Source organism: Equus quagga, chromosome 3, assembly GCF_021613505.1.
Source record: "Equus quagga isolate Etosha38 chromosome 3, UCLA_HA_Equagga_1.0, whole genome shotgun sequence".
Lineage (NCBI taxonomy): Eukaryota > Metazoa > Chordata > Mammalia > Perissodactyla > Equidae > Equus > Equus quagga.
The window spans coordinates 100,362,034-100,374,786 of NC_060269.1; the positions used below are offsets into that span (position 1 = coordinate 100,362,034).

Genomic DNA, 12,753 nt, shown 5'->3' on the forward strand with positions numbered 1-12,753 from the left:
GTATGTAGAGAGGTACATGCCTCTTTTGAGGTCCCATAGCATCCTAACTAAGCAGTTAATTGCTCTAAGTATAATGGTGTCTGTCTCTTCTACCAATGTTTCTATTCCCAAAGTTGACATCTTTGAGTTTCTCTTTTTGACAATGCACTTATTCCTCTAGTAGTTCTCAGACCTCACCTACTGCACCTTTTTATTAAAAATCTCTTTCCTCTTTCTAAAATCCTATCAAAATTCTTTGATTCTGTGGCCGTCAGTGACCCTGAATAGAATTGATTCAGAGAAGTTGGACTGAATATGAAGTTTAAGGAATACACTTATTTATTTGGCATTAATTTCTCTTTTTGTATATGTTCAAGTGTGGTGTGATTAGAAATTTAAGTATATCTGAAAGAGCTCACTTAAATATAAAAAAATTCTAGATGCTAATAAAATTATGTTCAGTCATCTGCTTACTTTGGATAATTCCTGTCCCACCCACAGTAAAATGATCTAGTATATATGTATTAACACAGGCCGTATGAAGCAATGCTGAAAGGTAAAAGGAACAGTCCTCTAATGTAAGATTTCCTAACTGAGGTCCAAGGACTCCTGGCTTCGGAGTTCAGGCACCCACTGAGGTGGTATGTAAAATGTTGTGATTAGACCTATGTTACTATTCTAGGGGCACGGTCCATTGCTTTTTCACCCTCGAGGTTTTGTAGTCCCATGGTAACACCACATCATATTTCATTCTTGTAATTAATGTCATTCGTATGTCTGTTATTAGCCAAGAGAAACCCAGAAATCAGTGCGCCCAGAGTAGTGTTTCCCAAAGTGTGTTCTATAGACCGTCTGGATCAGCATCATCTGAGGTACCTATTAAAAATACAGATTCCCTGGGTCCACACCAGGCCGGCTAAGTCAGTCTTGGAGGTGGGGCCCAGGAATCTGCCTTTTAAACTTACCAACTGATCCTTAGGCATTCTGGTTGAAGAACCATTATGATAGAACCAAGGAGAAAATTAACTCTTTCAAGTGAAGTAGTTCTTTTTTTTAATGGGTTAATAGTAACTAATAGTATGCACTTACTACCTACTAGGTGCTGTCCTAAATGTAAGTTAGATGGTTTAACTATTTAAATCATATATTATTCAATGTGAGGAAATCGGGACGTAGGTTGAGTAGACCAGAGACACATCCTAAGTGTGAAACTGGAATTTAAATTCAGTCTGGCTCTGGTGGTCAAGCTCTTAATTGCTACCCTATATTGTTTCTCTTAAGGCAGACCATTTTATTAGTTTCCTCTAGGTTTTTTGTTTTGTTTTATAGTTAAAAAAATGTTGATTCTTAATATTTACCATCATTTAAAGCTTTACTTCAAAGCAAACGTAAAAAAAACCCATTGTTTTTCTTAACAAATGAATAGCTGAAAGAATCAAGAAAACATATCTGGAATACATAGCTAAAATAACTACATCAAATTAAACATTTTTGACATAAGAAAATACACTAAGCAAAATTTAAAACACATGTTAACATTTGTTGACTTGGGTGGTGTTAAATTTTCTGTACTGTTTTTGTGCTTAAACTTTCAAAGGCAAAATAGAAACGTTTTTAAAAGAATCAATATGTAAAAGAATTTTTAACACTCTGATTTATTACCTGAAGCAACAGTATTCAGTTTAAATGATTTGGAACTCTAGTTGAATCCTCCATGATTTTTTTGGATCATCTACTATTCAAACAGTGGTACAAGTTCATCATTGTCATCCCTGAGATGTAAATTATACCGATTTTCACCTTGAATTATTTTGGTAATGGTCACTTATATTACTTTAATATATCAACTTAAAATTCTTTTACTTCGTACAACCAGCGAGGAAAAATAAGCATCTTCAGCCATTCCTCAGATAAATATTTTGTGTCAGATATATGAATACATTTATTCAAGTTATCTTTTATCTTTAAGATCATAAAATGTAATTTCCCAGTTTGTCAAAACGTTTGACCATTAAGGTAGTTTTAGAAGTCTGATGGGCAAATTTATTTCTACACAAAAATTAAAGGGATATGTTTATTTAACTCCTTCATAGATAAGAATATAGGTAAGAAACTGTGGCTTAGAGAAATTGACTAGCCCAAAGCCAGTTAGCTGGCTAGTGGCAGAGTAAATCACTAATTTGATATTTTCTTCTACTTTAATATTTAGTATTTTCAATAGTTGCCAATAGCTTAACATGCTGACATAAAACTAACAGGCTGTTTCTTTGTATTTATGCGCGGTACCAGTAATCTAGTTTATTGGTGCTCTTTATTTTTTTTGAGGAAAATTAGCCCTGAGCTAACTGCTGCCAATCCTCCTCTTTTTGCTGAGGAAGACGGGCCCTGAGCTAACATCTGTGCCCATCTTCCTCTACTTTATATGTGGGATGCCTACCACAGCATGGCATGCCAAGCGGTGCCATGTCCGCATCTGGGATCCCAACCGGCGAACCCCAGGCCACTGAGAAGTGGAGCATGCGCACTTAACTGCTGCACCACCGGGCCAGCCCCTAGTTTATTGGAACTCTTATCCATGAGACTCTCCAGAGCTCACAAAGTGAATCTCTATAAAAAATGATCACATTGAGTAGCTACCGATTTATTATTCATGTTAGGATAGTACCCAGCACATCTCAGTGCTCTCAAATGTTTAAGTACATACAAAATTTGGGTAATGTAAATATTAAGTTCAGCAATTTCCTTGTTACTTCTTTTGCTATTAATTTACATCAAACAAAACTTTTTATGTTTATAAAATAGGATAGCACCATCTATATCCTAGCTATTCCAGAAAGACTACTTATAAAGTGTTGTGAAGTCTTTGAAGGAATATTTGATGTATTTGGAGGAGTATATAGCAGGCTTAATTTTTTTCTACTTTCCTGAAATGGAAGGTTTTTTTTCCTTTAAAACATATTTTTCTCACAACTTTTTACTATGGCAAGGATTTGACACAGAACATCAAATACTTTCAACCTCTAATTTCATTTCCTTGCTTTTTGTCATGTCCCAGATTTTCTCGCCCAATGCTCCCCACTTCTTCCAAACTTAGGATATTAATTTCTCAAGCATTTTACAGAAATGACTACACTTTATTCTCTATGTTCCTGTAATGAATAGGAATCACTATCTATTAGCTACAATTCCTTGAGCACCTATGTGCCAGATGTAGAGTCTCACAGTCATCTAGCAGGAGCCAACAGTTAGTAGGTGATTATTGTCTAACAGGCATTGTTCTAAGTGCTTTACATATATTAATTCACTTGATCCTCATAATAACTGTATGAGGTGGGTACTACTACTACTATCTCCAGTTTAGATGAAAAAACCAAGGAACAGAGAGATCAAGTAACTTGCCCAAAGTCCTAGGTACTAAGTGACGGAGCTGGGTTAGGAACCTGGGTAGTCTAGTCTGTCCTTGAATTGGAAGAACTCAGTTTTATTCCTGTGTTTCTCCTTTACTTTCACACTACTACCAGACTTAGAACACTTCTGACACCAGATGTGTGGGGGTTTTCCTCCACCAAGCAATTCTGTGACACCAGCTCAGTGTCCTACAATTTAACTTAATTCTGACTCTACCTGGAGATAGTCCAAGTTGTCACCTGTGCTTGGTGACACCTTGCCTATAAATCTGAGCTTCCCACGACCCCCTTCTCAGGTGGGTTCAATTAATTTACTAGAGTGGCTCACAGAACTCCTGGGAACATTTACATTTACCAGTTTATTAAAGGATACGATAAAGGATACAGATGAACAGTCAAATGAAGAGACACAGGGTAAGGTCTGGGAAGGTCCTGAGCGCAGGAGCTTCTGTCCCCATGGAGTTGGGACACATTACTCACCTGGTGTGGATGTCTTCACCAACCTGGAAGCTCCCTGAGCCCCATACTTTAGGGGTTTTTTGGAGGCTTCCTCACGTAAGCATGATCAATCATTAATTCCATTTCCAGCGCCTCTCCCCTCTCTGGAGACTGAGGGATAGGGCTGAAAATTTCAAGCTTCTAATCATGGCTTGCTCTTTTTGGTTACCAGCCCCCAACCAGGAACCATTTAGGAGCTCACCCAGAAACGCCTCAGAACCAAAGATGCTCCTAGTGTTCTTATTACTTAAGAATTTACAAGGTTTCAGGACCTCTGTGTCAGAAACCTGGGTCAAAGACCAAATATTACAAAGATGCACCTAGTGCTCTTATCACGTAGGAATTTACAAGGAACTAGGGGCAGAAATCAACATATTTTTTCTATTATCTCACAGCTCTTAACCATTGTTATATTGCCTCTCCCAGTAAAGTATAATAATTGTACCATACAGAGGAAGAAAATGAGTTAGAGATCAAGAAGTTAACTGAAAATCACCCTAGTAAATTAACTCCAAAATCTGTACTTTTCCTACTATATCAGAAAAAGACCTATAGGAGAGGGCTCTGAAGTCAGAAAGGCTAGGCTGAAATCCTGGCTCTGCCACTTAATAGCTATATGACCTTGAGAAAGCTACTTAACTTCTGTTTGCCAGAGTTTCCTCATCTTTAAAATACGGATACTTATTTTATCACACAAGAGTCATCACTTTTAGAACTTGTCACACAAGAGTTGTGAGGAATAAGGACATCAGTACAAATAAAGTGCTTACAAAAGTACTTTAGCACTCACTGTTAATTTTATTTCTAACCCATCTTTTTTTTTTTTGAGGATGATTAGCCCTGAGCTAACTACTGCCAGTCCTCCTCTTTTTGCTGAGGAAGCCTGGCCCTGAGCTAACATCCGTGCCCATCTTCCTCTACTTTATACGTGGGACGCCTACCACACAGCATGGTGTGCCAAGCAGTGCCATGTCTGCACCCGGCACCTGAACCAGTGAAGCCCCCGCCACCGAGAAGTGTAATGTGCGCACTTAACTGCTGCGCCACTGGGCTGGCCCCCCACCTTTTTTATTTATAAGAAAACAAAAGATAAAATAATTTGATATGTGTGCTACTCTCAAGCAGCCGTAAGCCAGAGGTTAAGAGAACAAAGCTCAAATTCAGCTGGCTTGGGTCCAAATCCCAAGAACGTGTCCTTTAGAAATTTAACCTCCCGGAATTTCAGCATCCTCATTAGTGATACAGAGACAAGAGTACCGCCTCACAAAGTTACTGTAAAGATTAAATGAGGTGATGCACACCTGGTAGACGGCAAGTGTTTAATAAATATTAACCATTGATCATCTCTGCATCTCTAGCAGCTAGCACAATGTTTAACCAACAGTGACACAGTTACGACATCTTTTAAGACATCTTTTGTGCTTTCCTTCACTAGTCCTCTCATCTTCTCCCCTGGCATCTTCCTAAGTATTTTTAAGTTTACTATCTCAGCACCTCTCTCCTACAGTAAAGACCAGAGTAACTAAACTTTGTTACTACTTGAAGTTGTCACTTACCTACTAGTAATCATACCAAATTTTCAGCAAAGTGGAGGGTACAAACAGCAACCACTACCAGTCACTAGTACAGAAGGGGAAGTGGAATTTTTATCTTATTTACCACATTAAGGACTGTTAGAAAATATTCATGATTAATGTAATTAAGACATATCTCCTTCTACTTTTAAGCAAAGTTCCTCTGCATTCCTAAGCTTTTACCACAAAAAACGTACAAAATCCTTGAGTTAACATTAAATCTATTTATTAACAAACATCCTGCTCAAGAATTATACTTAGGTAAATGAAATATGTCAGAACTATTTTAAGGCTATCTTAAAAATAACATGACTGCCAAAGGTGCATTCTCTTCACTTTACCTGAAAAATTATAAAAGAGTTCTACATTTGACTGTGGCTTCACAACTAGTGTGAAATTTTCCTAAGCTACTACTTGACAGAATAAGGGGAGAACTTTTTTCAACATCTCTTTTGCTGACCACCTTCACATTCCTCACACACTGCTTAGTATGACCTTAACATAAAGGACATATAGAGCAATAACCCAAACAAGTTTCCCTTTTGACAAAACTTTTTAAAATTTATGGTTAGGTATTATATATATTAATACAATCACTCCACCAGTTAAAAGTAAAAAATTTATTTATCTAAAATTATTGCCAAAAAACTTAAGCTAAGCAAAAACTTTATTTAAGCTTAATGCTCTTTTTAACTCCTGCACGAATGCCAGACAGTTCACCACTGTAGCGCTGCTCTTCTCTACGAACTTCACGAACCTGGCCTCTTCTGCGAATTTTGGCTCTTCTGAACTTCTCCCGGTGTTTCACTCTGGGATTGCGATCAATCTTCTTTCTCCTGGGTGTAAGTCCCCTATTTTTAGCAATCTGATAGGTAATGGCTCTCTTTGCATTTGGATCTTCAAGAGCCTGTTCTTCAGTACTACTTTCTTCTTTCTTTCTCTTCAAGTTTTGCCTGTCTTCTGTTTCTTTATAGTATTTCAGCACAGCTTTCTCCTCAAAATCAGAATCATCAGAAAGATCTGTAACAGCAGAGGCAGCAGCAGCAGTCGTCTCTGAAACAGATTTTGGTTTGGCCTTGATGGATTTTGCTTTCAGATTCAGTTCTTTCTTTCCAGCCTCATCCTTAAGTGTGAGCAGATGACGAATCTCAGAAGACAGCTTCTGATCCACAACTGACAGCTTGTTGATCAAATTCCGGTAGGTAACAAGCCTTTCAATGACAGGATGTCCATGTGCAGGGACTCTCCTAGCTTTCAGGATCAAATAAAAACTGATGTTGGAGCAGTAGTTCAAATAGAGGTTGTACTTGGTCCTGAGGTATTGGCTTCCTTTTCCAGGTGGAATGATCCCTTGCTCCACCAACTGTAGCAATGGCTCCAGCTCATCCTTCACCTCTGTCAACTTAACTTTCAGGTCTTCTATCAACTCCAGGAGCTCTGGTGATTCCTTCCGCAGCATCTTTAGCTTCTCTTTCACTGAAACTTTCGCCAAATCCTTCACAACCCGTGTCTCAGCCTCATCTACCTGAGACACCGGTTTTGCAAAGGCCTCCACCCAGGTGACGCCAAAATCGTCCTCTTGCAGGGCCTGGGCTAGGCGCCGCTGAATCAGCTGTGCCTCCTCTTCCTCCTCTCTTTCCTCCTCCTCTACTTCTTGCTGACTCTGCCGGCCTCGGGACTTGGAACCATAGTCCGTGTCATAGTAAAGTTTTTTCCTCTGACCCCAAGACAGGCTGGGATCCACAGAGGCCTCAGCCTCACTCTGCACGGAGCTCCCACCATCATCATCGTCATCCTCCTCATCCCCCTCACTCTCTCCATCTTCGTCGTCCTCATCGGCAACATCTAGGGCTAGCACCTCCTCCTCCTCCTCGCCATCCTCCTCCTCGTCCCCACTCTCTACTTCGCTCCAGCCCTTAGCCAAGACGGCCCTAGATCGGGCCTCATGGAAATCATCTACCTTATCTTGGTAGTAGCTGGAGTCCCCCGGTGATGGTGGCAATTCTAAGTCGTCTTCATTTTCGTCCGCTGGGCCACGACCTGCCTTGGCGCGCACGGCTGCCCACTTGGCCGCTTCGCGCCGCCGGGACCTCCCCACCATCACTCGCGGTCTCAGGTTCTACACCGACGTCGGGCTTTCGGCCACCTCTGACCTCTGCGCACGAGCCACGCGCTCCAGCAACAGACTCTCACAACCACGCGAGTTAGCGGGCGCTCTGGTCCGCCGCAGGAGTTTCCACCTTCTTCCGGCCCCCAAGATGCTCTGCGTGTGGCGTGTGAACCGGGACTTCCGCTCGTTTCCGCAGGCCGAGTCACGTTGAAAGCACCTCCCTTTTCGGTTCGCCCTTTAACGCCAGTCGATTCCGGTGAATGAAAATCTCTCCGTGTAGGAACAACAGATATAGGAAGTTCCGTTCCGTAGAGGCCTATAATGAGATTTCTGTTCTTACTCTCGCGAGTCTGGGCGTGGCTGGGGGCGTGATCGTGAGGGACGCTCAAGCCGAGGTCGCAGGGGCCAGTAGAGGGCGCTCTACGTCTACGTCAAAGAGAGGCACCGGGGAGTTCAGTGAGCTGTACTGCGCATGTCCTGGGCTCTTCCGACCGGAATCCGAGTGCAGGTGTATAGGATTTTCCTGGTTACTGGAATTCTTTTCTCTTTTTCACCTGTCAGTCGGGAGGTCAAAACAGGTTGCTTTTCTCTCTGCAGCTTCCGGATAGTACATTTCTGTGCACCATAGCCCGAGACGGCGGCGGCGCCGCTGGACTCGGGCATCCCGGCGGCGGCGTCCGGGCGGGAGGGCAGGCCAGGCTTCGGGGCGATGTCAGCTCCAGCTCCCTGCCCTTGGGCCTTGGTGACCCCAGGGGTGTTTGTGTCCCTGAGCAGTGGCGGTGGGAAGGCAGAGCCCCGCGCTAGGGTTTGACTCTTTCCCAGGAACTCAAGGTGGCTGCAGAAGGCACCGCAGTTTCTCTTAGTTTTGGTGGAAAAGGTTCGTTCTTCAAGGTATTTTGGAAAAGACCCATTTTTTTAATTTCAGGGGCGGACCCTTTATTAATTCTTTTACGTTTAATAAGCACGAGGCAGGGTGTTAGGCTCTGGGAGAACAAGGGTGGGCAGAAGCAGGTGCTGTACCCGCAACCCGTGTAACTTGTGGTTTAGGGGGGACGCGCATTAATCAAGTAATCACTCAAAACATGCCAAGTTATAGTTGGGAGAAGTACTGTGAACACTCGTCCTGTTACCCAGCCTTCAGCTGCTGAAAACACTCAACGTGCGTTTTACATTGCTGCCTTTGTACACGCCATTGCCCTCCGTTAAAAAGGGCAATGTTCCAGTAAAAAGTACTCCAGTAAAAAGCAGAGTAAAAAGTACTGTGCTCCAACTTGGGAAATTACTGTATTGAAGAGACAGCCTAAGCATCACCTCTTTGATCTCTTCTTTAACTCCTTTCGTTGTCTGTTCCTCAGTTCTGTGTATGACCTAGTAGATCTCTACAACTAGTATTGCACGCACCCAGTACAGTAAGTGGCACAGAATAAGTGTTCAATCAATATTTATTTAAAGAATAAGTATTGAACTTACAGTATTTGATTACCTGTCTGTATCAGGTGCTACATAAACGGAATGAATGAATGATGCATAAGACTGCAGACATCCCTAAGGTAGATAACCTGAGCTGGAATGGATTTTAGGAATCATTAGTTGCAACCACTTTCATTTTATACGTGTGGAAATGGGACTTGGGGAGATTACTTTAGCAAATCCAGCACAGACACCAGGGACAGGGCTCCCACACCAGGCTTTCACATTGGGCTGTTATCAGTCCTTTGCCTCTTCAATGTGAATGAGTTTCAGACATTTTCCAGGGAGCAGGTTATGCTGGGTGGATGAAAGACACCAAGGGCAGGGATTAAAGTATTTGAGGAAGAGGGTAGTAATAAGGGAAGAACTAGTCAAACTTGTCTTCAGAAGTATTACTAGGGCCAGAAGTATGAAAGGACTGCCCTACAATCTTAGAGTAATTCAAGATTTAAGTTTTCATATTATGTTACACCTCATAGGTTCATATTCATTTCATATGATAGGTATTACAATACCTTCAAATGTAGGTAGTTGGAAGCTGAACTTTTAATATGTTGCTAAAATTAATGGTGACATACAATTTCCTTCAGAAAGTTTAGTGCCATTACATTAAGAAAAATAATACAAATTTTTAGAAAAGTGATATTTTGAACTAAATGTTTTCAAAGTGCTAAAAGTTATCTTAAGCATTTAAAAACCTGTAGAAGATTTTAGGAAATACAATTTAATGGATAAAAAATGTGTGGATAAAAATCTTTCCTGGTCCGGCCTGGTTGCCTAGTGGTTAAGTTCCACGCACTCCACTTCTGCGGCCCACGTTTGGTTTCTGGGTGCAGACCTACACCACTCGTTGGCCCACATACAAAACAGAGGAAGATTGGCACAGATGTTAGCTCAGGGCGAGTCTTCCTCAAGCAAAAAGAGGAAGATTGGCAACAGATGTTAGCTTAGGGAAAATCTTCCTCAGGGAAAAAAAAACTTTCCTGATGGTAAGCACAGAATTAATTTTTTAATGTAAATTTTAATAGATTTTGTTATTCTGCAAATATTAATTGCTTATTAACTGTAGCAGAATGCTACATACTGTAGTAGATCCAAAGGTGAACTTGCCACAGTCTCTCCCCTCTAGGAGCTAATAATCATGTAGAAAAGAAGATATGCCTACAGATTACTAGAATACAGGACAGTGTGTGATGTGAACCCAGTGCTGTAAGAGATCAGAGGCGTGAGAGATCACCTGTTTTATTGTTATTTGGAAATACTGCTTAAAGAATGTTGCATCTAAGCTTAGACTGTGATTATATCATTGCTTTAAATGTATTAAATTTTCATTTTATCGAAATGTTTTATGAAGGACATAAATCCCAATTTTTCTTTTCATTTTCATTGCAAATTATTTGAGAACTTAAGAGTCATACTTAAGGACCAAAATACATGTATTTTTACAGAGAAGTTAGAAAAATATTTCAGATATATTTTTGTGGCTGAGGAAGGTTGGCCCTGAGCTAACATCTGTGCCAATCTTCCTCTTTTTTGTATGTGAGTTGCCACCACAGCATGGCCATCGATGAGTGGTGGAGGTCCGTGCCTGGGAACCAAACCTAGGCCACCAAAGTGGAGCAAACCGAACTTAACCACTAGGCCATGGGGCCAGTCCCTATTTTGGACAGTTTTAATGGGAATGATCAGATTGCTCTAATATTAGTTTATACTAAATATTACATTTCTGAACTATTTAGAATAGAGTTGCAATATCCAGTATATATTCAGAGAAGGTTGTGTCCTAACATTCTAACATATCTTTGTGATAAAGAATAGTTCAGAAGTCAGTTCTTCAATTCCAGCAGCTCCCATAGCCTAATCTTAGAATTATTTACCACTTAGGTGAGGAAATTTCTTTCGTAAAAAATTTGTGTTGCTGAAAAGACACATTAACGGCTTTATTATATCCTAAACCTATGCCAATTAAAAAGAAAAACATTGAGTCCCCAGAGAAAATGAACAAATATTAAATAAAACTTGACGTTTAACCATTATATGTATGGCAACTATAATTTGTCATCAACTTGAAGCTTCCTTACATTATTAAGATGCCTGGCTCGAGAGTCAGGAAGCTACACATCATGTGGGCCAACAGGTGTTTTTTTAAGAATACCCTTTTTGTCTTATTCTAAAGGGTAGGAAGATGGGAGTTTGTGAATGATACACTAAGTGATATTAGGATACTTTCTTCAGGCCATGAGTTCTGGGTGTCAAAGGTATTCTATCACCAGATTAGCATAAACTGATCTCAATTTCTTCCCAGACTATTGCAGCAATAATAATAACAGATAATATTGAGAGTGGTTATTATGTGCCAGGTACTGTTAGAAGCTCTTGACATTCAACCCTATGACAGAGGTACTATAGTAATCTCTAATTTAGGAAACTGAGACACGTGGGCCTTAAATAAGGTCATAAGGCTAGTAAATGGTGGAACTAGATTTGAACCCAGACAGTCTGGCTTCAGAACCCACATTCTACTAAAGCTAACTATGTTACTATCCTGGCTTTCAAATATTCCCTTAATAGGTCCCCTCATTTCCAGTCTCTGCTGTACATTTGATTCAGCATCATCAGATACATCTTCCTAGAATACCATTTCCATCATCTCATACCCTCATTCAAAAACTTTCAGTGACTCTCAGTTACTATTAAGATAAAGTTCACAACATACATGGCCCTCCCACAGTTTTGCCTCAAAGCAACCTTTTCAGCCAACACCTTTCATTACCTTTCCACTAAAACCTTCCATAATAACTTAAGTCCTCTGCCACTCTAGTCTCCAAACATTGGTTTGCAGTTTCCTCCTCTGTCTCTTTGCTCATCTTTTCAGTGTTCCCACAATTACTTATGTCAGAAATTTACAAATCATTACAGACATCTTTTTGGCTAACGAATTCTCATACAGGTCCATAATGGGACCTGTAGGAGGCTGTTTGAAAAAGTATTATTAATAGCAACTTGGATGCCCATCTCTGGAAAAGCAGATCAGTAAAATGTCATGGATGAACAGCATGGAATTTAGGAGAAGAGAGTGACCATGCATCTTGGTTTGCCTAGTACAGCCCTATTTAACCTGTTATTCTAGGGTAATTATTAAAAGCACCCCCTTTTACTCTCATGATTTAGATGATAAATTATATGGTCATCTTAACTACACAGTAATTGGAAACAGTGGATTATATATCCACATAGCAACGTGAATGAATCTTAAAAACAATGTGCTTAGGGAAAAAAGTTAAAAAAAGGGATATGTAATACAGTACTATTTACATAAATTAGAAATGCATGCACAACAACACAATAATAGACATTTTGTAAGAACATATACAAACGAAATAATGTATATTAAATACATTGGAGGGGCAAAGAATGAGATGAAGCTTGGAGATTAGAAGGAATAGCAGAGAACCTTCCATGGACCAATAATCATAATATGCCAGGAACTGAGGAGAATAGTTAACTGTTGGCATCTGAGGTTCAATTGAAAAACAAATAAGCAGACAAAAAAATGACCATATAGGTCTCTAACTTAAAGTCTTTTAAAAGCTTCCCAGCATCTTTAGGATCAAGTTAATATTCCTTATGACCTGACTCCTGCCTTATCTTAAATTTTACACCTTACCACACTCTCACTGCCACCATGTGTGGCATACACTTACGTATATATGTA

General features: G+C 40.3%; 2 protein-coding genes across 4 annotated transcripts in view; one reads left to right on the forward strand and one right to left on the reverse strand.

Annotated features, from left to right (window-relative positions):
- The window catches only part of JCHAIN (joining chain of multimeric IgA and IgM), a 45,325-nt gene that overhangs the window by 5,212 nt on the left and 27,360 nt on the right, over window positions 1-12,753 (forward strand). Inside the window, exon 1 of one of the 3 annotated variants that reach the window (XM_046655921.1) lies at window positions 8,038-8,076. The exons of the other annotated variants lie outside the window; for them this stretch is intronic. Coding sequence (XP_046511877.1) covers window positions 8,041-8,076 — 36 coding nt within the window. The 5' untranslated portion in view covers window positions 8,038-8,040. Of the gene's footprint in view, window positions 1-8,037; window positions 8,077-12,753 lie in introns of those variants that run through there. 3 annotated transcript variants of the gene reach the window in all.
- UTP3 (UTP3 small subunit processome component) lies at window positions 6,064-7,780 on the reverse strand. Its single transcript, XM_046655920.1, has one exon. It carries the CDS (start codon window positions 7,557-7,559, stop codon window positions 6,126-6,128), a length of 1,434 nt encoding a protein of 477 aa, XP_046511876.1. The 5' UTR covers window positions 7,560-7,780; the 3' UTR covers window positions 6,064-6,125.